The sequence below is a fragment of the Pseudophryne corroboree genome, chromosome 6, assembly GCF_028390025.1.
Source record: "Pseudophryne corroboree isolate aPseCor3 chromosome 6, aPseCor3.hap2, whole genome shotgun sequence".
In the NCBI taxonomy this organism is placed as follows: domain Eukaryota; kingdom Metazoa; phylum Chordata; class Amphibia; order Anura; family Myobatrachidae; genus Pseudophryne; species Pseudophryne corroboree.
The window spans coordinates 137,401,166-137,425,256 of NC_086449.1; the positions used below are offsets into that span (position 1 = coordinate 137,401,166).

Consider the following 24,091-nt stretch of genomic DNA (forward strand, 5'->3'; position numbering starts at 1 on the left):
TCCTGTGTTCGATCCCTCTGGAGCTAATGGTGTCCAGTAGCCTAAGAAGCCCAAGCTACCACCACTTAGGTAGGTTCGCTTCTTCTCCCCTTAGTCCCTCGTTGCAGTGAGCCTGTTGCCAGCAGGTCTCACTGAAAATAAAAAACCTAAACTATACTTTCTTCTAGGAGCTCAGGAGAGCCCCTAGTGTGCATCCAGCTCAGCCGGGCACAGAAATCTAACTGAGGCTTGGAGGAGGGTCATAGGGGGAGGAGCCAGTGCACACCAGATAGTCCTAAAGCTTTCTTTAGATGTGCCCAGTCTCCTGCGGAGCCGTCTATTCCCCATGGTCCTTACGGAGTCCCCAGCATCCACTAGGACGTCAGAGAAAATCATTTTACCTCCACTTCACATTAAGGGCCTAATTCAGACCTGATCGCAGCAGCAATTTTGTTAGCTAATGGGCAAAACCATGTGCACTGCAGGTGGAGAAGATATAACATGTGCAGAGAGAGTTAGATTTGGGTGGGCTATTTTGTTTCTGTGCAGGGTAAATACTGGCTGCTTTATTTTTACACTGCAATTTAGATTTCAGTTTGAACACAACCCACCCAAATCTCTGCCCATGCTGTGATCAGGTCTGAATTAAGCCCTAAATTGGGACTAATGAAGAATTTTGTATAAAGAAGTCCGGTGTCACAATGCGCCGGAACCGGGCATTCACTTTCTGGGTCCAGCAGCGCAGGTCTCCTGGATCCACAGTGGGCAGGGAGTCCCTGATGCCTGCTGCAGTAGTTCTCTTCCTGGCAGTTTTTAAACATTTCTGTAGTTTTATTAGTATTTTATAAATGAATACAAGGAGAATATTTAATTGGAACTTTTACTTTTCTAACTTTTTTTTTTTTAACTATAGTTATTACCCCTTTGTTATTTGTGTATCTAATACCCCTTCACACTAGCCCTTAAATCCCAGGTTTTTGCTCGTGAACGCACATCAACCAGGGATTTACGTAGGTCTGAATGCAAAGGACTCGGGACTAAGGGCATAATTCGACTCGGGACTAAGGGCCTAATTCAGACCTGATCGCTCGCTAGGTTTTTTTTTGCACTGCTGCAAACAGATAGTTGCCGCCCATAGGGGAGGGTATTTTCGCTTTGCAAGTGTGCGATCGCATGTGTAGCAGAGCTGTACAAACAGATCTTGTGCAGTCTCTGCTCTGAGTAGCCCAGGACTTACTCAGCCGCTGCGAACACTTCAGCCTGTCCGGAACCGGAACGGACGTCAGGAACCCTCCCTGCAAACACACGGACACGCCTGAGTTTTTCCAACCACTCCCAGAAAACGGTCAGTTACCACCCACAAACGGCTTCTTCCTGTCAATTTCCTTGTGATCGCCCGTGCGAATGGATTCTTCACACAAACCCATCGCTGAGCGGCGATCCGCTTTGTACCTGTGCGAAGAGCCGGTGCATACGCATACGCAGTTCTGACCTGATCGCAGCGCTGCAAAAAACGCTAGTGAGCGATCAGGTCTGAATTACCCCCTAAGTCCTGGGTCCCCGACCCTGCTCCCTATCAGGGACACAGAGCCGAGACCCAGGAATTTGTCAGCATGCTATACCCAGCAAATTTCACGTGTGAAAGCAGCATAATAAATGACATAAGTGACAGAGAAAATCTGATTTTTTTCCACTGATTTCAGCATCCCTAATTTAGGCAAAAAAACATTCACAAGGCAGATGCAGAGACTTTTTTTTTTTTTTTAAATACTGTATGTTGAGTAATTAGCTCCATCTGTGGATCTTCTAAAATGTGTCAGTGAGTAATGAACACACCTGTGCACCTGCTAGGTAACCTAGAAAACATGAACTGTTTGGGGTCCCGAGGACAGAGTTTGAGAACTACTTTCTTATCCCAATATTGTTACAAGTCACTACCAAAACCTCAAAATACCTGACATTATGTACCCTGCTTTCCTAAAACTTTCCACTAATTAAAACATTAATTCGGATATTTATATGTAGCGCTATGGCTCATAAATTAAACCAGTGGTTCTCAAACTCGGTCCTCAGGACCCCACACAGTGCATGTTTTGCAAGTAACCCAGCAGGTGCACAGGTGTATTAATTACTCACTGACACATTTTAAAAGGTCCGCAGGTGGAGCTAATTATCTCACTTGTGATTCTGTGAGGAGACCTGCAAAACATGCACCGTGTGGGGTCCTGAGGACCGAGTTTGAGAACCTGTGAATTAAACCATACCTCCCAACATGACCCTCTCCAGGAGGGACAGAATGCTCTGCTCCTGGACTTCCCTCTGACTTTATGATTGCCCTCACCTGTGATGAAACGCTTTTCTTATCCATTAACCTGTTCAGCTCAGGTGCCAGCAATCATAAATTAAAAGAAAAGTCCAGAAGCACAGTATGGTGTCCCTCCTGGAGAGGGCCATGTTGGGAGGTATGAGTAAACCAGTAAAGATATTTTGAAATTGATATATGTCAGTGGTTCCCAAACTGAAAATTAAAGGGTGGGAATTAACGTTGCCGTGGCGTTTCAACACCAGCACAAAAGTGCTCACAACCCTATGGGGCAGCAAACACTTTTGTGCAAAATCAACTTGCCGTAAACGCACCTATTGCGCTCTGATTTGCCCACAATCAAATTCTGCCCCTTGGTTCTAAAGGCACCCGAACAGTTCAGGTTTTCAAGATATCCATGCTTAAACACAGGTGACTTAGTAAACTCAAACTGACTAAGGTATTTATTATCTGTGAACAAACATGCATATTCTTAGAACCTGGACTGTAAGGATGCTTTGAGGACAGAGTTTGGGAAACACTGATATATTGTTTAGTAATGGGTAGCATGCACTAAGTTTTTATGCCATTTACAATGTAAACAAAATACAGCACTCTCCCAACATTTACATATATTACAAAGACATCTATTTGCGATACAGCTTAATCCACATGCTACAAGACTCCAAATAAAAACAGGCGACTATGAAGGTAAAGAAAATAATATATGACTGAGGTACGCACTCTTGGAACTTTGGGGAGCAGACAATGGCGATGGATTCTGCAAGCATCATCTGGTATGAGCAGTGAGTGTGCAGGTCGACGCTGGAAAGGAAGGCGGTCTGCGTGGGATGCGTCTGCAAAAGTGTACAGAAAGTGTTAATGCTGACCTGCAGGGAGATGTTTCTGCCATATACAGCACCAGTTCTCACACCTGCCCTCAGGCCTCTCCTGCAGGGCATGTTTGTAGGATACAAACACAGATGCTACCCGAGGAGAACCACAAAGTACGTGGGGAGTAGTTGGGGAGGCCTGAGATCCTATTCTTAAAATTATCTCTGTTATTCAACCTCTAATGCCAAATTGTACCACTGCAAATATCAAGTGATGCAGCTCTCCCTGATGACAATACAATAACTACAACACATATACAGTGCATGCATCTCTTTATACAAACCCACCCATGGCGAATACTCAAGAGTAAAAAGCTCTAGGTCATGCATGTCCAAACTGCGGCCCTCCAGCTGTTGAGAAACTACACATCCCAGCGTGCCCTGACAGCAAAACTGTGTCAGGGCATGCTGGGATATGTAGTTTCACAACAGCTGGAGGGCCGTAGTTTGGACATGCCTGCTCTAGGTAAAGGAGGACAGGTGTGGTTGTGGTAGTCAGATTCTGGGGCCCAAATGGACACCAAAAAAAATGCCCCCCCTATACAATCCACCCGGCTGTCTCTCCCTTCTACTGAAATCCTCTCATAGTAAACTGATGTAAGTGGCTGACATGGACCCTTACATCAGTGCACTACTATGCCAAGTACGCCAGCACAGATGGTGTAATGGTTAGCACTACTGCATCACAGCACTAAGGTCAGGGGTTCAACTCCCAACATGGCCCTAACTGATTGGAGTTTGCATATTCTCCCCATATTTGTGTGGATACTCCAGTTTCCTCCCACACTCCCAAAATTATACTGGTAGATTAATTGACTCTAGACAATAATTAGCCCTTGTGTGTAATTGTGTGTATGTACATGGGCAGACTAAATGGGCCAAGTGATTCTAATCTGCCGTCAAATTCTATGTTACTAAGGTAGCACATGGCCCTAAGAGTTATGCATATGAAGATACCTACTGTGGCTGGTGGATTGCTCACCCTCTACAAGTGACTGGTTGGCTGATCACTGACAATTCTAAGTGCAGCAGTGCAATTGTGTTATGTTCCCAGTCACTCCATGAATCAGCAGATGCTGCCCCAAGTTTAACCTTATTCACCCTTTGGGATAGAAAGGATCATGTTGTGGTTGTTTGTTCACTGCCTGGCTCTATCAGAGTGCGATGTTGCATATTTTTACTATCACATGGGAAACAGATCCTTGTCCACATTGCATAGTCATTTACAAAAAAAAAATAGGGATAAATTAATAGGGTACATGGCAACAGTGTTTTGGGTGTCATTTTTAGTTATCTATTTACTAACATTTTCAGGACTATAGTATGCTTATAAATCACACATCCTAAGCCAAAGGGTTACCAGCCGTACTCTGCACTGACAGAAACAGCAAACATATAAACATCCATTCAGGATTCCCGTAGCAGCTGATCGGACATAACCAGTGCAGAGAGGTGAGCTATAGGCTGCTTGTCAGCATTTTCCATTACATAAATAGGCATCTTGACAACACTGGGCGGAATTAAATTTATGCCGCCCACAATCTCGCCCGCTGGCAGCTATTCAAATGTTGCTGCCAACGGGCGCTTTTACGCCGCTAAAACCATCTCTAATGGGAGCGATCAAAGCGATAACGGTGGGAGGGAGAACTGAATAATTTAGACGGGAGATAGAGCGGGTTATTACAATTGAATTACACCCACTGTGTCTCTTAGCATCTCGAAGATGAATGTTCAGATTTTGCTCCAGACCTCTAGAGCCGGATTCTGAGTGGCAGGCAAGACCAAACAAGCTGCATCTAGAGATCTTCAGCAAATGGCGCATGCGTCACGGGCTATATAGGCATCTTTGTGAGCTTAAGATTGGCTCATACGTATTCATTGAGTCATTCACATCTGTCTTTTTTTCTGTAGCCACTAAATGGGCCTTGCTGAGCACAAATGCAAACACTGCAAGAAAACCATCTTGTGTGTGTGTGTTATGGCCATGTAGCCAGAGTTGCTTACTAATCTAATATTCTAAATTCTGTGTATACAAAGAGGACAGAAGGTGTAGGTATACATGCCAATGGAAATGATGACAGCAGCTCTCGTGGATGGAGAGAGTGATAGCGCAATCATAAAGAAGTCTCAGAATACATGTGCATAGTTACATTAGCATTCCATTCACATTACAGGTGACCCAGAATCAGACCCTTGGTCTCTAGGTAAGCCACTGCACTGAACACTAGTACACCAGGTAAGGTCAAACACAGATAAACCGTGATGGGTAGAAGAGGTGTGACTTGGTGGGTGACATACATGTATCCAGCCCAGTGTGATAAGTCCATGCTGGTCCTGGATAAGGAATAAGTCCTCCTCGTTCTCTGTGTTGCAGTAATCGGGGCCTCCACTCTGTTTGGGCACAATGACGTGAGTGATGGTAAATTCATTCTGCATCTAGAAAAGGAGCATTACAGTCAGAAAGGATACAGAAAATGAGAGAGACCAATACTGGAAGACAGAGGAAATCACCTAGAGGAAAGCAGACAACATCAGATTGCAGCTTTTACTTCTACATGCCAGAGGGATGCCACCTAATCCTAGTCAACCATCGGCTGCAATGTGATTATTTGCATTATGTACAATATAATAATAGGATTTTAGTACCTACCGGTAAATCCTTTTCTCCTATTTCGTAGAGGATGCTGGGGACTCCAAAAGGACCATGGGTATAGACGGGATCCGCAGGAGCTTGGGCACACTGAAAAGTCTTTAACTTGGTGTGAACTGGCTCCTCCCTCTATGCCCCTCCTCCAGACCTCAGTTATAAGAACTGTGCCCAGGAGAGACGGACATTTCGAGGAAAGGATTTTTGTTTAAACTAAGGACTACAAATATACCAGCCCACACCACAAACATACCGTACAACCGGAGTAACAGTAAACAACAGCAACAAGCTGAAAACAATAAATACACAACCCGTGTATAAACTAATTTTAACCAGCAAGAATATACTGCAAGTAACAGTCCGCACTGGGATGGGCGCCCAGCATCCTCTGCGGACTAGGAGAAAAGGATTTACCGGTAGGTACTAAAATTCTATTTTCTCTTACGACCTAGAGGATGCTGGGGACTCCAAAAGGACCATGGGGTCTATACCAAAGCTCCAACACGGGCGGGAGAGTGCGGACGACTCTGCAGCACCGATTGAGCAAACATGAGGTCCTCCTCAGCCAGGGTATCAAACTTGTAAAACTTAGCAAAAGGTGTTTGAACCCGACCACGTAGCCGCTCAGCAAAGCTGAAGTGCCGAAACCCCTTGGGCAGCCGCCCAAGAGGAGCCCACTTTCCTGGTAGAATGGGCCTTTACTGACTTCGGCAACGGTAGCCCAGCCGAAGAATGAGCTTGCTGAATCGTACTACAAATCCAGCGTGCATAGTCTGTTTAGAAGCAGGATGACCAATCTTGTTGGAAGCATACAGGACAAACAGCGCCTCTGTCTTCCTGGCAACAGCCGTTCTAGCGACGTAGATTTTTAACGCTCTCACAACATCCAGAGGCTTTGGAACTGCCACAGCATCCGTAGCCACGGGTACCACAATAGGTTGGTTAATGTGAAACGTAGAAACCACCTTCGGCAGAAATTGTTGACGAGTCCTCAATTCCGCCCTATCCGAATCGAAAATCAAGTACGGGCTCTTATGAGATAAGGCCGCCAACTCTGACACTCGCTTGGCAGACGCCAGAGCCAACAGCATGACTACCTACAAGTGAGAAACTTCAACTCAACCTTACGCAAAGGTTCAAACCAGGAAGACATAAGAAACTGCAAGACCACCTCAAGATCCCATGGTGCCACAGGAGGCACAAACGGAGGATGGATATGCATCACTCCTTTCACAAAAGTCTGAACCTCTGGGAGGACAGCCAATTCCTTTTGAAAGAAAATAGATAAAGCTGAAATCTGCACTTTGATGGAGCCTAATTTCCGGCCTGCATCGACGCCTGCCTGCAAAAAATGGAGAAACCGACCCAAGTGAAATTCTTCCGCAGGAGCCGTTTTAGTCTCACACCACGAAACATACTTTCTCCAAATACGGTGATAATGTCTCGCCGTTACATTCCTTGCTAGCCTTAATGAGAGTGGGAATGACCTCCCCGGGAATACCCTTACGAGCTAAGATCTGGCACTCAACTTCCATGCCGTCAAACGCAGCCGCGCTAAGTCTGGGAACACGCATGGTCCCTGCAATAACAGGTCCTCTCTTAGAGGAAGCGGCCAAGGATCTTCCACAAATAATTCCTGAAGATCCGGATACCAGGCCCTTCTTGGCCAATCTGGAACGACGAGAATCGCCTAAACCCTTGCTCGTCGAATGATTCCCAGTACCTTTGGAATGAGAGGAAGTGGAGGGAACAAATACACCGACTGGAACACCCACGGAGACACCAGGGCGTCCACTGCACTGGCTTGGGGGTCCCTTGACCTGGAACAATACCTCGGAAGTTTCTTGTTGAGGCGAGACGCCATCATGTCGATCAGCGGAATTCCCCAACGCTTCGTCACTTCTGCAAATAACTCTTGGTGAAGAGCCCACTCTCCCGGATGGAGATCGTGTCTGCTGAGGAAATCTGCTTCCCAGTTGTCCACTCCCGGAAGCAAGACTGCTGACAGGGCGCTCACGTGTTGTTCCGCCCAGCTAAGGATTCTTGTGGCCTCCGCCATAGCCGCCATGCTCTTTGTTCCGCCTTGACGGTTTATATGCGCCACCGCTGTGATGTTGTCCGACTGATCCAGGACAGGTAGACCCTGAAGAAGGCTTCTTGCTTGTAGCAGGCCGTTGTAAATTGCTCTTAACTCGAGAACATTTATGTGGAGACAAGCTTCCTGGAGCGACCATTTCCCCTGGAAATTTCTTCCTTGGGTGACTGCGCCCCAGCCTCGGAGACTTGCATCTGTTGTCAGAAGTACCCAGTCCTGGATACCGAACCGGCGCCCTCCTAGGAGGTGAGACCTTTGTAGCCACTACAGGAGAGAAATCCTGGCTCTGGGAGATAGACTTCTCTTCCAGTACATGTGCAGGTGAGACCCGGACCATTTGCTCAGCAGGTCCCACTGAAACACCCGGCATGAAACCTGCCAAATGGAATGGCTTCGTACGCCGCAACCATTTTCCCCAGAACCAGAGTACAGTGATGGATCGACACACTTGTCGGCCTCAGAAGTTCCCTGACCATCGTCTGCAGTTCCAGAGCTTTTTCTCCTGGAAGAAATACTCTCCATAACTCCGTGTCCAGAATCATGCCCAGAAAAGGCAGCAGAGTGGTCGGAATCAACTGAGATTTTGGCAAATTTAGCACCCAACCGTGCTGTCGCAGAACCGACAGCGACAAATTCACACTGCTCAGCAACCGTTCCTTGGACCTCGCCTTTATCAGGAGATCGTCCAAGTACGGGATAATTGTAACCCCTTGCTTGCGAAGGAGAACCATCATTTCTGCCATGACCTTGGTGAAAATCCTCGGGGCCGTGGAAAGCCCAAACGGCAACGTCTAAAATTGGTAATGAGAATCCTGTATCGCAAACCTGAGGAAGGCTTGATGCGAAGGATATATTGGGACGTGTAAGTAGGCATCCTTTATGTCGACTGACGCCATAAAATTCCCCCCTTCTAGGCTGGAAATCACAGCTCGTAGAGATTCCATCTTGAACTTGAAAACTTTCAAGTATGGATTGAGGGATTTTAGATTCAGAATCTGTCTGACCGAACCGTCCGGTTTCGGTACAACAAAAAGGCTCGAGTAGAACCCCTCCCGGGGGAACGGGAACAATGACCCTCTGTTGACAAAACTTTTGTATCGCTGCCAGCACCACCTCCCTGTCCGGAAGAGACACTGGTAAGGCCGAAATGAAAAACCGGTGAGGGGGCACCTCCTGAAACTCCAGCTTGTATCCCTGAGACACAATCTCTAGGACCCAAGGATCCAGGCCTGATTGAATCCAGACCTTACTGAAGATCCGGAGACGGCCCCCACCGGTCTGGACTCCCCCAGGGAAGCCCCAGCGTCATGCGGTGGACTTGGTAGAGGCAGGGGAGGACTTTTGGTCCTGGGCGCCTGACACGGCAGGCGACTTCCTTCCCCTTCCTCTACCCTTTGAAGCGAGGAAGGACGAACCTTTTCCACGCCTGTATTTATTTGGACGAAAGGACTGCATCTGCTGATGTGGTGCCTTTTTCTGTTGTGTGGGAACATGTGGAAGAAAAGAGGATTTACCCGCAGTCGCGGTAGAGACCAGGTCAGCCAAGCCGTCCCCAAACAAGACATTACCTTTGAAGGGTAAAGCTTCCAGAGCTCTCTTGGAGTCGGCATCAGCATTCCATTGATGGATCCACAGCGCCCTCCTGGCCGAGATCGCCATTGCATTGGCTCTTGATCCCAAGAGACCAACATCCCTCGCCGCATCCTTCAGGTAATCTGCAGCATCCTTGATATAACCAAGAGTCAAAATACCATTATCTTTATCAAGGGTATCCATATCAGTAGCTAAATTCTCAGCCCATTTAGCAATAGCACTACTCACCCATACCGACGCCACAGCAGGTCTGAGCAATGCACCCGTATTAGTGAAAATGGACTTCAGAGACGTCTCCAGCTTGCAATCCGCCGGATCCTTGAGAGCTGCCGTGTCAGGAGACGGAAGCGCCACTTTCTTAGACAAACGAGATAGAGCTTTGTCAACATTTGGAGACGCCTCCCATTTTTCCCTGTCATCAGAGGGGAAAGGATACGCCATGTAAATCCTCTTGGGAATCTGCCATCTCTTGTCCGGTGACTCCCAAGCCTTTTCACAAAGAGTATTCATTTCATGAGAGGGGGGAAACTTCACCTCAGGTTTTCTCCCCTTGAACAAGCAAATTCTTGTTCCTGCACCGCAGGTTCATCAGAAATGCGTAAAACATCTTTTATAGCCACAATCATGTATTGAATACTCTTAACTAATCGTGGCTGTAAAGCTGCCTCAGTGAAATCGACCTCGGAATCAGAATCCGTGTCGGTATCAGTATCTACCACTTGAGTAAATGGCCGCTTTTGCGACCCCAATGGGGTCTGCACCTGAGACAAAGCATCCTCCATGGATTTTTTTCCACACCTGTGTCTGTGACTCAGATTTATCTAACATCTTTGACAAAGAAGCTACATTTGTATTAATTGTACTTAACAAAGTGAGTAAATCAGGTGTCGGCTGCGCCGACAGAGCCAATTCCAGACCCGCATCTGCTCCGGTGAATAACATTCAGCCTCAGACATGCCGACACGGAGTATCGACACACCGACACACACACAATGCCTCAGCTAGGGGACAGGCCCACAAGGAAGCCCGGATAGAGAAACAAAGAGGGAATATGCCAGCTCACACCCCAGCGCCCATATATCCCGTCAACGAATATATGTGACAAGCGCTGCTTAAAGGACAATAATATGCACCACAAAACTGTGCCCCCCTGATTAGCTCCCCGTTACTTTTAGTGGAGCTTTGGAGGTCCCGGGCCAGCGTCTCCTGCAGCCGCGTGTGGAGGAGAAATGGCGCCTGTGAACCGCGCGGCTAAGCTCCGCCCCTTCCCGGCGCACTTCAGCCGCCAAATTTTAAAAAATGAAAATGCCGGTGGGGGTCTGAAAAACGGTGCCGAGGCACCGAAAAGGCTTCTGCCGGCTTCCCAGACCTCAGTAACTACTGCCCAGGGAGACCTCCCCCAGCGCCCTGCACCCTGTGAGTGCCGTTGGTGAAGTGTGTGGGAGCATGGAGCGCAGCGCTACCGCTGCGCTGTACCTCGTTACTGTACTCTTCTGCCGTCCTGAAGTCTTCTGCCTTCTGCATACTCACCCGGCTTCTGTGAGGGGGGTGACGGTGCGGCTCCGGGAACAAGCAGCTAGGTGCACCAAGTGATCGAACCCTCTGGAGCTAATGGTGTCCAGTAGCCTAAGCAGCAGAGCCCTTAAACTAAGTAGAAGTAGGTCTGACTTCTCTCCCCTCAGTCCCTTGCTGCAGGGAGCCTGTAGCCAGCAGGTCTCCCTGAAAATAAAAAATAAGAATTTACTCACCGGTAATTCTATTTCTCGTAGTCCGTAGTGGATGCTGGGAACTCCGTAAGGACCATGGGGTATAGACGGGCTCCGCAGGAGACTGGGCACTCTTAAAAGAAAGATTAGGTACTATATCTGGTGTGCACTGGCTCCTCCCTCTATGCCCCTCCTCCAGACCTCAGTTAGGGAAACTGTGCCCGGAAGAGCTGACATTACTAGGAAAGAATTTGGAATCCAGGGTAAGACTCATACCAGCCACACCAATCACACCGTAGAACTCGTGATAACTATACCCAGTTGACAGTATGAACAATAACTGAGCCTCTCTCAACAGATGGCTCATACAATAACCCTTTAGTTAATCAATAACTATATACATGTATTGCAGAGAGTCCGCACTTGGGACAGGCTCCCAGCATCCACTACGGACTACGAGAAATAGAATTACCGGTGAGTAAATTCTTATTTTCTCTGACGTCCTAGTGGATGCTGGGTACTCCGTAAGGACCATGGGGATTATACCAAAGCTCCCAAACGGGCGGGAGAGTGCGGATGACTCTGCAGCACCGAATGAGCAAACTCAAGGTCCTCCTCAGCCAGGGTATCAAACTTGTAGAATTTTGCAAAAGTGTTTGAACCCGACCAAGTAGCAGCTCGGCAAAGTTGTAAAGCCGAGACCCCTCGGGCAGCCGCCCAAGAAGAGCCCACCTTCCTCGTGGAATGGGCTTTTACTAATTTAGGATGCGGCAGTCCAGCCGCAGAATGTGCAAGCTGAATCGTGCTACAGATCCAGCGAGCAATAGTCTGCTTTTAAGCAGGAGCACCCAGCTTGTTGGGTGCATGCAGGATAAATAGCGAGTCAGTTTTTCTGACTCTAGCCGTCCTGGAAACAAAGTTTCAGGGCCCGGACTACGTCCAGCAACTTGGAATCCTCCAAGTCCCTAGTAGCCGCAGGCACCACAATAGGTTGGTTCAAATGAAACGATGATACCACCTTAGGGAGAAATTGGGGACGAGTCCTCCATTCTGCCCTTTCCATATGGAAGATCAGATATGGGCTTTTACATGACAAAGCCGCCAATTCTGACACACGCCTAGTCCAAGCTAAGGCCAAAAGCATGACCACTTTCCACGTGAGATATTTTAGCTCCACGGTCTTAAGTGGCTCAAACCAGTGGGATTTTAGGAATCCAACACACGTTAAGATCCTAAGGTGCCACTGGAGGCACAAAAGGGCTGAATATGCAGCACCCCTGTAACAACGTCCGAACTTCAGGCAGTGAAGCCAGTTATTTTTGAGAGAAAAAGGGATAGGGCCGAAATCTTGGCCTTTATGGATCCTAATTTTAGGCCCATAGTCACTCCTGACTGTAGGAAGTGCAGGAATCGACCCCCCTGGAATTCCTCTGTAGGGCCTTCCCGGCAACACACCAAGCAACCTATTTTCGCCATATACAGTGAAAAAGTCTTGCTGTCACGTCTTTCCTAGCCTTTATCAGCGTAGGAATAACTGCATCCGGAATGCCCTTTTCCGCTAGGATCCGGCGTTCAACCGCCATGCCGTCCAACGCAGCCGCGGTAAGTCTTGGATCAGACAGGGTCCCTGTTGCAACATGTCCTGACTGAGAGGCAGAGGCCATGGGTCCTCTGAGAGCATTTCTTGCAGTTCCGGGTACAGAGTCCTTCTTGGCCATTCCGGAGCAAAGAATATTGTTCACACTCCTCCGTTTATTACAATTCTCAGCCCTTGGGTCTGAGAGGAAGAGGAGGGAATATATAGACCGACTGGAACACCCACGGTGTTACTAGTGCGACCACAGCTATCGCCTGAGAGTCCCTTGACCCAGCGTAAAACCTTTTTTATCTTTTTATTGAGGTGGGACGCCATGTAGTCCACCTGAGGCAGTTTCCATCAATTTGCAAAACTGCGTGAAGACTTCCTGATGAAGTCACCACGTTCCCGGGTGGAGGTCGTGTCCACTCCCGGAATGAACACTGCTGACAGTGCGCTTACTTGATTCTCCGCCCAGCGAAGAATTCTGGTGGCTTCTACCCTCGCCACCCTGCTCCTTGTGCCGCCCTGGCGGTTTACATGAGCCCCTGCGGTCTGACTGGATCAGAACCGGTTGGTCGCGAAGCAGGAACTCCGCTTGACTTAGGGCGTTGTATATGGCCCTTAGTTCCAGGATATTGATGTGAAGGCAAGTCTGTTGGCTTAACCACAAACCTTGGAATTTTCTTCCCTGTGTAAGTGCCCCCCACCCTCGGAGGCTTGCATCCGTGGTCACCAGGACCCAGTCCTGAATGCCGAATCTGCGGCCCTCGAGAAGGTGAGCACTCCGCAGCCACCACAGGAGAGACACCCTGGCCCTGGGGGATAGGGTGATTAACCGATGCATCTGAAGATGTGATCCGGACCACTTGTCCAGTAAGTTCCATTGTCCTTGCATGGAACCAGCCGAAGGGGATGGCCTCGTATGATGCCATCATCCTTCCCAGGACTCGAGTGCAGTGATGCACTGACACCTGTTTTGGTTTTCAATGGATTCCTGACCAGTGTCATGAGCTCCTGAGCTCTCTCTATCGGGAGATAAACCCTCTTCTGGTCTGTGTCTAGGATCATGCCTAGGCGAGGCAGATGAGCTGTAGGAACCAACTGCGACTTCGTAATATATATAGAATCCAGTCGTGTTGCCGTTTCACTTCCAGAGAAGGTGATACGCTGTCCAGCAACTGCTCTCTTGATCTCGCTTTTATGAGGAGATCATCCAAGTATGTGATAATAGTGACACCTTGCTTCCGCAGGAGCACCATCATATCCGCCATTACCTTGGTGAAATTGGTAATGACAATCCCGTACCGCAATTCTGAGGTACGCCTGATGAGGTGGATAAATGGGGACACGAAGGTATGCATCCCTTATGTCCCGATTCATTTCAGGCTTGCAATGACCGCTCTTAGCGATTCTATCTTGAACCTGAACCTTTTCAGGTATATGTTCAGGGATTTTAATACAATATGGGTCTAACCGAACCGTCTGGTTTCGGGATTATAACATAGTCGAATAATAACACCCTCTTGTTGAAGGAGGGGACCCTTGACCACCACCTGTTGAAGATACAATTTACGAATTGCAGTTAACACTGGCTCCCTCTCTTGGGGGGAAGCCCGCCGGGTCCTCTGTGAGGGGGCATCTTCTCACAGTCCAGCCTGTATCCCTGCGATACAATTTCTATTGCCCAGGGATCTAACAGGGAGTGAACCCACTTGTGGCTGAACTTACGAAGGCGTGTCCCCACCGGGCCTAGCTCCGCCTGTGGAGCCCCAGCGACATGCGGTGGATTTTTGTAGAGGCCGGGGAGGACTTCTGTTCCTGGGGACTAGCTGTGTTGTACAGCTTCTTTCCTCTGCCCCCGGCTCTGACAAGAAAGGACGCACCTCAGACTTTCTTGTTTCTTTATTCGAAAAGCTGCATTTAATAATGTCGTGCTTTCCTAGGCTGTGCAGGAATATAAGGCAACATATCAGAATTACCAGCTATAGCTGTGGAGACCAGGCCCGAGAACCTTTCTCCACACAATCCTCAGCCTTCCATATGCCTCTTAAGTTGGCATCATCTGTCCAATGTATATTCTACAGGACACGTCAAGCAGAAATCGACATAGCTTTTGTCTCTAGGACCCAGTATACTCATGTCCCTTTGGGCATGCTTTATAATTATATATCTATCACTTAAGACAGCATCTTAAAAATAAGAATTTACTTACCGATAATTCTATTTCTCGGAGTCCGTAGTGGATGCTGGGGTTCCTGAAAGGACCATGGGGAATAGCGGCTCCGCAGGAGACAGGGCACAAAAAGTAAAGCTTTAGGATCAGGTGGTGTGCACTGGCTCCTCCCCCTATGACCCCCCTCCAAGCCTCAGTTAGGTACTGTGCCCGGACGAGCGTACACAATAAGGAAGGATTTATGAATCCCGGGTAAGACTCATACCAGCCACACCAATCATACTGTACAACCTGTGATCTGAACCCAGTTAACAGTATGATAACAGCGGAGCCTCTGAAAGGATGGCTCACAACAATAATAACCCGATTTTTGTAACTATGTACAAGTAATGCAGATAATCCGCACTTGGGATGGGCGCCCAGCATCCACTACGGACTCCGAGAAATAGAATTATCGGTAAGTAAATTCTTATTTTCTCTATCGTCCTAGTGGATGCTGGGGTTCCTGAAAGGACCATGGGGATTATACCAAAGCTCCCAAACGGGCGGGAGAGTGCGGATGACTCTGCAGCACCGAATGAGAGAACTCCAGGTCCTCCTTAGCCAGGGTATCAAATTTGTAGGATTTTACAAACGTGTTTGCCCCTGACTAAATAGCCGCTCGGCAAAGTTGTAAAGCCGAGACCCCTCGGGCAGCCGCCCAAGATGAGCCCACCTTCCTTGTGGAATGGGCATTACATATTTTGGCTGTGGCAGGCCTGCCACAGAATGTGCAAGCTGAATTGTATTACACATCCAACTAGCAAAAGTCTGCTTAAAAGCAAGAGCACCCAGTTTGTTGGGTGCATACAGGATAACAGCAAGTCAGTTTTCCTGACTCCAGCCGTCCTGGAACCTATATTTTCAGGGCCCTGACCACATCTAGCAACTTGGAGTCCTCCAAGTCCCTAGTAGGCGCAAGACACCACAATAAGCTGGTTCAGGTGAAACACTGACACCACCTTAGGGAGAGAACTGGGGACGAGTCCGCAGCTCTGCCCTGTCCGAATGGACAAACAGATATGGGCTTTTTTGAGAAAAAAACCACCAATTTGACACTCGCCTGGTCCAGGCCAGGTCCAAGAGCATGTTCACTTTTCATGTGAGATGCTTCAAATCCACAGATTTGACTGGTTTTAAACCAATGTGTTTTGAGGAATCCCAGAACTACGTTGAGATCCCACAGTGCCACTGGAGGCACAAAAGGGGGTTGTATATGCAATACTCCCTTGACAAACTTCTGGACTTCAGGAACTGAAGCCAATTCTTTCTGGAAGAAAAATCGACAGGGCCGAAATTTGAACCTTAATGGACCCCAATTTGAGGCCCATAGACACTCCTGTTTTGCAAGCAATGCAAGAATCGACCGAGTTGAAATTTCTTCGTGGGGCCTTCCTGGCCTCACACCACGCAACATATTTTCGCCACATGTGGTGATAATGTTGTGCGGTCACCTCCTTTCTGGCTTTGACCAGGGTAGGAATGACCTCTTCCTGAATGCCTTTTCCCTTAGGATCCGGCGTTCCACCGCCATGCCGTCAAACGCAGCTGCGGTAAGTCTTGGAACAGACATGGTACTTGCTGAAACAAGTCCCTTCTTAGCGGCAGAGGCCATAAGTCCTCTGTGAGCATCTCTTGAAGTTCCGGGTACCAAGTCCTTCTTGGCCAATCCGGAGCCATGAGTATAGTTCTTACTCCTCTACGTCTTATAATTCTCAGTACCTTAGGTATGAAAAGCAGAGGATGGAACACATACACCGACTGGTACACCCACGGTGTTACCAGAACGTCCACAGCTATTGCCTGAGGGTCTCTTAACCTGGCGCAATACCTGTCCCGTTTTTTGTTCAGACGGGACGCCATCATGTCCACCTTTGGTAATTCCCAACGGTTTACAATTATGTGGAAAACTTCCCCATGAAGTTCCCACTCTGCCGGGTGGAGGTCGTGCCTACTGAGGAAGTCTGCTTCCCAGTTTCCATTCTCGGAATGAAAACTGCTGACAGTGCTATCACATGATTTTCCGCCCAGCGAAAAGTCCTTGCAGTTTTTGCCACTGCCCTCCTGCTTCTTGTGCCGCCCTGTCTATTTACGTGGGCGACTGCCGTGATGTTTTATCCCACTGGATCAATACCGGCTGACCTTGAAGCAGAGGTCTTGCTAAGCTTAGAGCATTATAAATTTACCCTTAGCTATATTTATGTGGAGAAAAATCTCCAGACTTGATCACACTCCCTGGAAATTTTTTCCTTGTGTGACTGCTCCCCAGCCTCTCGGGCTGGCCTCCGTGGTCACCAACATCCAAAACTGAATGCCGAATCTGCGGCCCTCTAGAAGATGAGCACTCTGTAACCACCACAGGAGAGACACCCTTGTCCTTGGATATAGGGTTATCCGCTGATGCATCTGAAGATGCGATCCGGACCATTTGTCCAGCAGATCCCACTGAAAAGTTCTTGCATGAAATCTGCCGACTGGAATTGCTTCGAAGGAAGTCACCAATTTTTTACCATGGCCCTTGTGCAATGATGCACTGATTTTAGGAGGTTCCTGACTAGCTCGGATAACTCCCTGGCTTTCTCTTCCGGGAGAAACACCTTTTTCTGGACTGTGTCCAGAATCATCCCTAAGCACAGGAGACTTGTTGTCGGGATCAGCTGCGATTTTGGAATATTTAGAATCCACCCCTGCTGTTGTAACAGTATCCGAGATAGTGCTACTCCGACCTCCAACTGTTCCCTGGACTTTGCCCTTATCAGGAGATCGTCCAAGTAAGGGATAATTAAGACGCCTTTTCTTCGAAGAAGAACCATCATTTCGGCCATTACCTTGGTAAAGACCCGGGGTGCCGTAGACAATCCAAACGGCAGCGTCTGAAACTGATAGTGACAGTTCTGTACCACGAACCTGAGGTACCCTTAGTGATAAGGGCAAATTTGGGACATGGAGGTAAGCATCCCTGATGTCTCGGGACACCAGATAGTCCCCTTCTTCCCGGTTCGTTATCACTGCTCTGAGTGACTCCATCTTGATTTGAACCTTTGTAAGTGTTCAAATTTTTTTAGATTTAGAATAGGTCTCACCTAGCCTTCTGGCTTCAGTACCACAATATAGTGTGGAATAATACCCCTTTTCTTGTTGTAGGAGGGGTAATTTAATTATCACCTGCTGGGAATACAGCTCGTGAATTTTTTCCCATACTGCCTCCTTGTCGGAGGGAGACCTTGGTAAAGCAGACTTCAGGAGCCTGCGCAGGGGAAACGTCTCGACATTCCAAACTGTACCCCTGGGATACTACTTGTAGGATCCAGGGGTCCTGTACGGTCTCAGCGTCATGCTGAGAGCTTGTCAGAAGCGGTGGAACGCTTCTGTTCCTGGGAATGGGCTGCCTGCTGCAGTCTTCTTCCCTTTCCTCTATCCCTGGGCAGATATGACTCTTATAGGGACGAAAGGACTGAAGCTGAAAAGACGGTGTCTTTTTCTGCAGAGATGTGACTTAGGGTAAAAACTGTGGATTTTCCAGCAGTTGCCGTGGCCACCAGGTCCGATGGACCGACCCCAAATAACTCCTCTTCCTTTATACGGCAATACACCTTTGTGCCGTTTGGAATCTGCATCACCTGACCACTGTCGTGTCCATAAACATCTTCTGGCAGATATGGACATCGCACTTACTCTTGATGCCAGAGTGCAAATATCCCTCTGTGCATCTCGCATATATAGAAATACATCCTTTAAATGCTCTATAGTCAATAAAATACTGTCCCTGTCAAGGGTATCAATATTTTTAGTCAGGGAATCCGACCAAGCCACCCCAGCTCTGCACATCCAGGCTGAGGCGATCGCTGGTCGCAGTATAACACCAGTATGTGTGTATATACTTTTTATGATATTTTTCCAGCCTCCTGTCAGCTGGCTCCTTGAGGACGGCCCTATCTATAGACGGTACCGCCACTTGTTCTGATAAGCGTGTGAGCGCCTTATCCACCCTAAGGGGTGTTTCCCAACGCGCCCTAACTTCTGGCGGGAAAGGGTATACCGCCCATATTTTCTATCGGGGGGAACCCACGCATCATCACACACTTCATTTAATTTATCTGATTCAGGAAAAACTACGGTAGTTTTTTCACATCCCACATAATACCCTCTTTTGTGGTACTTGTAGTATCAGAAATATGTAACACCTCCTTCATTGCCCTTAACGTGTGGCCCTAATAAGGAATACGTTTGTTTATTCACCGTCGACACTGGATTCAGTGTCCCTGTCTGTGTCGACCGACTAAAGTAAACGGGCATTTTAAAACCCCTGACGGTGTTTTTGAGACGTCTGGACCGGTACTAATTGTTTGTCGGCCGTCTCATGTCGTCAACCGACCTTGGCGCGTGTTGACATTATCACGTAATTCCCTAAATAAGCCATCCATTCCGGTGTCGACTCCCTAGAGAGTGACATCACCATTACAGGCAATTGCTCCGCCTCCTCACCAACATCGTCCTCATACATGTCGACACACACGTACCGACACACAGCACACACACAGGGAATGCTCTGATAGAGGACAGGACCCACTAGCCCTTTGGAGAGACAGAGGGAGAGTTTGCCAGCACACACCAAAAACGCTATAATTATATAGGGACAACCTTATATAAGTGTTTTCCCTTATAGCATCTTTTTTATATATTTCTAACGCCAAATTAGTGCCCCCCCTCTCTGTTTTAACCCTGTTTCTGTAGTGCAGTGCAGGGGAGAGCCTGGGAGCCTTCCCTCCAGCCTTTCTGTGAGGGAAAATGGCGCTGTGTGCTGAGGAGATAGGCCCCGCCCCTTTTTCGGCGGCCTCGTCTCCCGCTCTTAACGGATTCTGGCAGGGGTTAAATATCTCCATATAGCCCCCGGAGGCTATATGTGAGGTATTTTTAGCCAAAAAGGTTTTCATTTGCCTCCCAGGGCGCCCCCCTCCCAGCGCCCTGCACCCTCAGTGACTGCCGTGTGAAGTGTGCTGAGAGGAAAATGGCGCACAGCTGCAGTGCTGTGCGCTACCTTAAGAAGACTGAGGAGTCTTCTGCCGCCGATTCTGGACCTCTTCTCGTTTCAGCATCTGCAAGGGGGCCGGCGGCGAGGCTCCGGTGACCATCCAGGCTGTACCTGTGATCGTCCCTCTGGAGCTAATGTCCAGTAGCCAAGAAGCCAATCCATCCTGCACGCAGGTGAGTTCACTTCTTCTCCCCTAAGTCCCTCGTTGCAGTGATCCTGTTGCCAGCAGGACTCACTGTAAAATAAAAAACCTAAGCTAAACTTTTCTAAGCAGCTCTTTAGGAGAGCCACCTAGATTGCACCCTTCTCGGCCGGGCACAAAAATCTAACTGAGGCTTGGAGGAGGGTCATAGGGGGAGGAGCCAGTGCACACCACCTGATCCTAAAGCTTTACTTTTTGTGCCCTGTCTCCTGCGGAGCCGCTATTCCCCATGGTCCTTTCAGGAACCCCAGCATCCACTAGGACGATAGAGAAATATTTATATGCATACTAGGGTCTCAATCTCTGCTGATAAGGTACCTGTCCACGCTGCCACAGCGCTATAAACCCATGCTGACACAATCGCCGGTCTGGGTAGTATACTAGAATGTGCACACTATCTGCAGGATCCCTGAGAATAGCTAGTGCAAACAGGACACCCAAGGGGAAGATTCTCAACACATCCTGGCCCTAGTGGGGAAAGGATACAGCCCGAGAATTCTCTTGTGGGAAGCTGTCGTCTCTTGTCTGGAGATTCCCGCTCTTTTTCCTCATGAGAGGAGGGAAATTTACCTCAGCATTCTTCCCCTTAACATGTGTACTCTCGTGTCAGGGACAGATGAGTCATCAGTGATATGCAAATCATCTTTTATTCCAATAATCATATATTGAATATCTTTTAGCCCTCTTGGCTGTAACTTTGCATTATCGTAGTCGACAGTGGAGTTAAACTCCGTGTCGATACTTTGTTATTTTGGATAGTGAACATAGAGAGACTCTGAAGGACTCTGTGACATAGGGACAGACCAGGGTAGATTTCCTTTCTGTTCCCTAACCTTTTGTGCAACAATTTTACCTCAGCACTTACACATATCCAAACAGGTGTCGGCGTTGTCGACGGAGACACCCTCCCACACACATATCCACTCTATCACCTCCTCAGAGGAGCCTTTTACCTCAGACATGTCGACACACGCGTACAGACACACCACACACACAGGGGATGCTCTATTTGAAGACAGTTCCCCCACCAGGCCCTTTGGAGAGACAGAGAGAGGAGTATGCCAGCACACACCACAGCGCTATATAATACAGGAATGTACACTATACTGAGTGATTTTTCCCCTATAGCAGCTTATATACACAGTTTTGCGCCTAAATTTATGTGCCCCCCTTCTCTTTTTTCCCCCTTGTGTACCAGGATACTGCAGGGGAGAGCCTGGGGAGCTTCCTTCCAGCTGAGCTGTGAAGAGATGGCGCCGGTGTGCTGAGGAAGAAGGCCCGGCCCCCTCAGCGGCGGGCTTCTGTCCTTTTATGTACTTTAATGGCGGGGGTTAATGCACATATACAGTTTATCAGACTGTATTATGTGCTTTTCGCCAAGTAAGGTAATCTAATTGCTGCCCAGGGCGCCCCCCCCAGCGCCCTGCACCCATCAGTGACCGGAGTGTGTGGTGTGCTAAGGGAGCAATGGCGCACAGCTGCAGTGCTGTGCGCTACCTTAATGAAGACCGGAGTCTTCAGCCGCCGATTTTCAACTTCTCTTCGTTCTTCTGGCTCTGCAAGGGGGACGGCGGCGCGGCTCCGGGACCGGACGACCGAGGACTGGGCCTGTGTTCGATCCCTCTGGAGCTAATGGTGTCCAGTAGCCTTAGAAGCCCAAGCTAGCTGCAAGCAGGTAGGTTCGCTTCTCTCCCCTCAGTCCCACGTAGCAGTGAGTCTGTTGCCAGCAGATCTCACTGAAAATAAAAAACCTAACAAATACTTTCTTTTCTAGGAAGCTCAGGAGAGCCCCTAGGGTGCATCCAGCTCTGGCCGGGCACAGATACTAACTGAGGTCTGGAGGAGGGGCATAGAGGGAGGAGCCAGTGCACACCAGATATAGTACCTAATCTTTCTTTTAAGAGTGCCCAGTCTCCTGCGGAGCCCGTCTATACCCCATGGTCCTTACGGAGTACCCAGCATCCACTAGGACGTCAGAGAAAACCTAACAAAAGTCTTTTCTAGAGAAACTCAGGAGAGCTCCCCTAGTGTGTGTCCAGTCAGTCCTGGGCACAAAGTCTAACTGAGGTCTGGAGGAGGGGCATAGAGGGAGGAGCCAGTTCACACCCAGTTAAAGTCTTTTCAGTGTGCCCAAGCTCCTGCAGATCCCGTCTATACCCATGGTCCTTTTGGAGTCCCCAGCATCCTCTAGGACGTAAGAGAAATTCCATTTATATTCTTTCATCGTCTACTCATTAACTGGACGAGTTGTCACTTACTGTATGTCTAATTAAGTATCACCCTCATAAATGACATACATCTTAAGCCATCTTTCTATACAGTGTAGATTGCATATTAATGTCTAACACACCAGACATTGTAGGCAGTACGTGAAAGGGGATTGTAGTGGTGAGAGCCTATGTTTGGAAAGACCGGTCAGGAGACTATTACAATAATCAATGTGGGAGATCATGAGAGCATGGATTAGAGTTTATGCTGTGTCTTGTGTAAGATATGGTAGTATTTTGGATATGTTTCTTAGATGTATGTAACATGATCTTGAGACAGAGTGAACGTGGGGAACAAAGGACAGATCAGAGTCAAGAATGACACCTAGGCAGCAAGCTTGTGGGGTAGGGATGATTGCAGAGTTATCAACAGTGATAGAGATAATAAGATTTTACTCACCGGTAAATCTATTTCTCGTAGTCCGTAGTGGATGCTGGGAACTCCGTAAGGACCATGGGGAATAGACGGCTCCGCAGGAGACTGGGCCCATCTAAAGAAAGATTTAGGACTATCTGGTGTGCACTGGCTCCTCCCCCTATGACCCTCCTCCAAGCCTCAGTTAGGACACTGTGCCCGGAAGAGCTGACACAATAAGGAAGGATTTTGAATCCCGGGTAAGACTCATACCAGCCACACCAATCACACCATATAACTCGTGATAGGAACCCCGGTTAACAGTATGATAACAAATGGAGCCTCTGAACAGATGGCTTGCCATAACAACCCGATATTTGTAACAATAACTTTGTACAAGTATTGCAGACAATCCGCACTTGGGATGGGCGCCCATCATCCACTACGGACTACGAGAAATAGATTTACCGGTGAGTAAAATCTTATTTTCTCTGACGTCCTAGTGGATGCTGGGAACTCCGTAAGGACCATGGGGATTATACCAAAGCTCCCAAACGGGCGGGAGAGTGCGGATGACTCTGCAGCACCGAATGAGAGAACTCAAGGTCCTCCACAGCCAGGGTATCAATTTTTTTTAGAATTTTGCAAACGTGTTTGCCCCTGACCAAGTAGCAGCTCGGCCAAGTTGTAAAGCCGAGACCCCTCGGGCAGCCGCCCAAGATGAGCCCACCTTCCTTGTGGAATGGGCTTTTACAGATTTAGGCTGCGGTAGTCCACCGCAGAATGCGCAAGCTGAATAGTGCTACAAATCCAGCGCGTTTAGTCTGCTTAGAAGCAGGAGCACCCAGCTTGTTGGGTGCATCCAGGATAAACAGCGAGTCAGTTTTCCTGACTCCAGCCGTCCTGGAAATAAAATTTTCAGGGCCCCGACTACGTCCAGTAACTTGGAATCCTCCAAGTCCCTAGTAGCCGCAGGCACCACAATAGGTTGGTTCAGGTGAAAGACTGATACCACCTTCGGGAGAAAGTGAGGACGAGTCCTCAACTCTGCCCTATCCATATGGAAAATCAGGTAAGGGCTTTTTCATGACAAAGCCGCCAATTCTGACACATGCCTGGCCGAAGCCAGAGCCAACACCTGACCCACTTTTCATGTGAGATATTTCAAATCCACGGTTTTAAGTGGCTCAAAACAATGTGATTCCAGGAACTCCGAAACCACATTGGGA

General features: G+C 48.4%; 1 protein-coding gene across 10 annotated transcripts in view; it reads right to left on the minus strand.

Annotated features, from left to right (window-relative positions):
* The window catches only part of STAMBP (STAM binding protein), a 99,010-nt gene that overhangs the window by 39,665 nt on the left and 35,254 nt on the right, over window positions 1–24,091 (minus strand). For all 10 annotated transcript variants that reach the window (XM_063931890.1, XM_063931889.1, XM_063931888.1 and 7 more), the window contains exons 7-8: window positions 5,473–5,610; window positions 3,026–3,138 (exon numbers count right to left, since the gene is read on the minus strand). In XM_063931890.1, coding sequence (XP_063787960.1) covers window positions 3,026–3,138; window positions 5,473–5,610 — 251 coding nt within the window. The remainder of the gene's footprint in view (window positions 1–3,025; window positions 3,139–5,472; window positions 5,611–24,091) is intronic.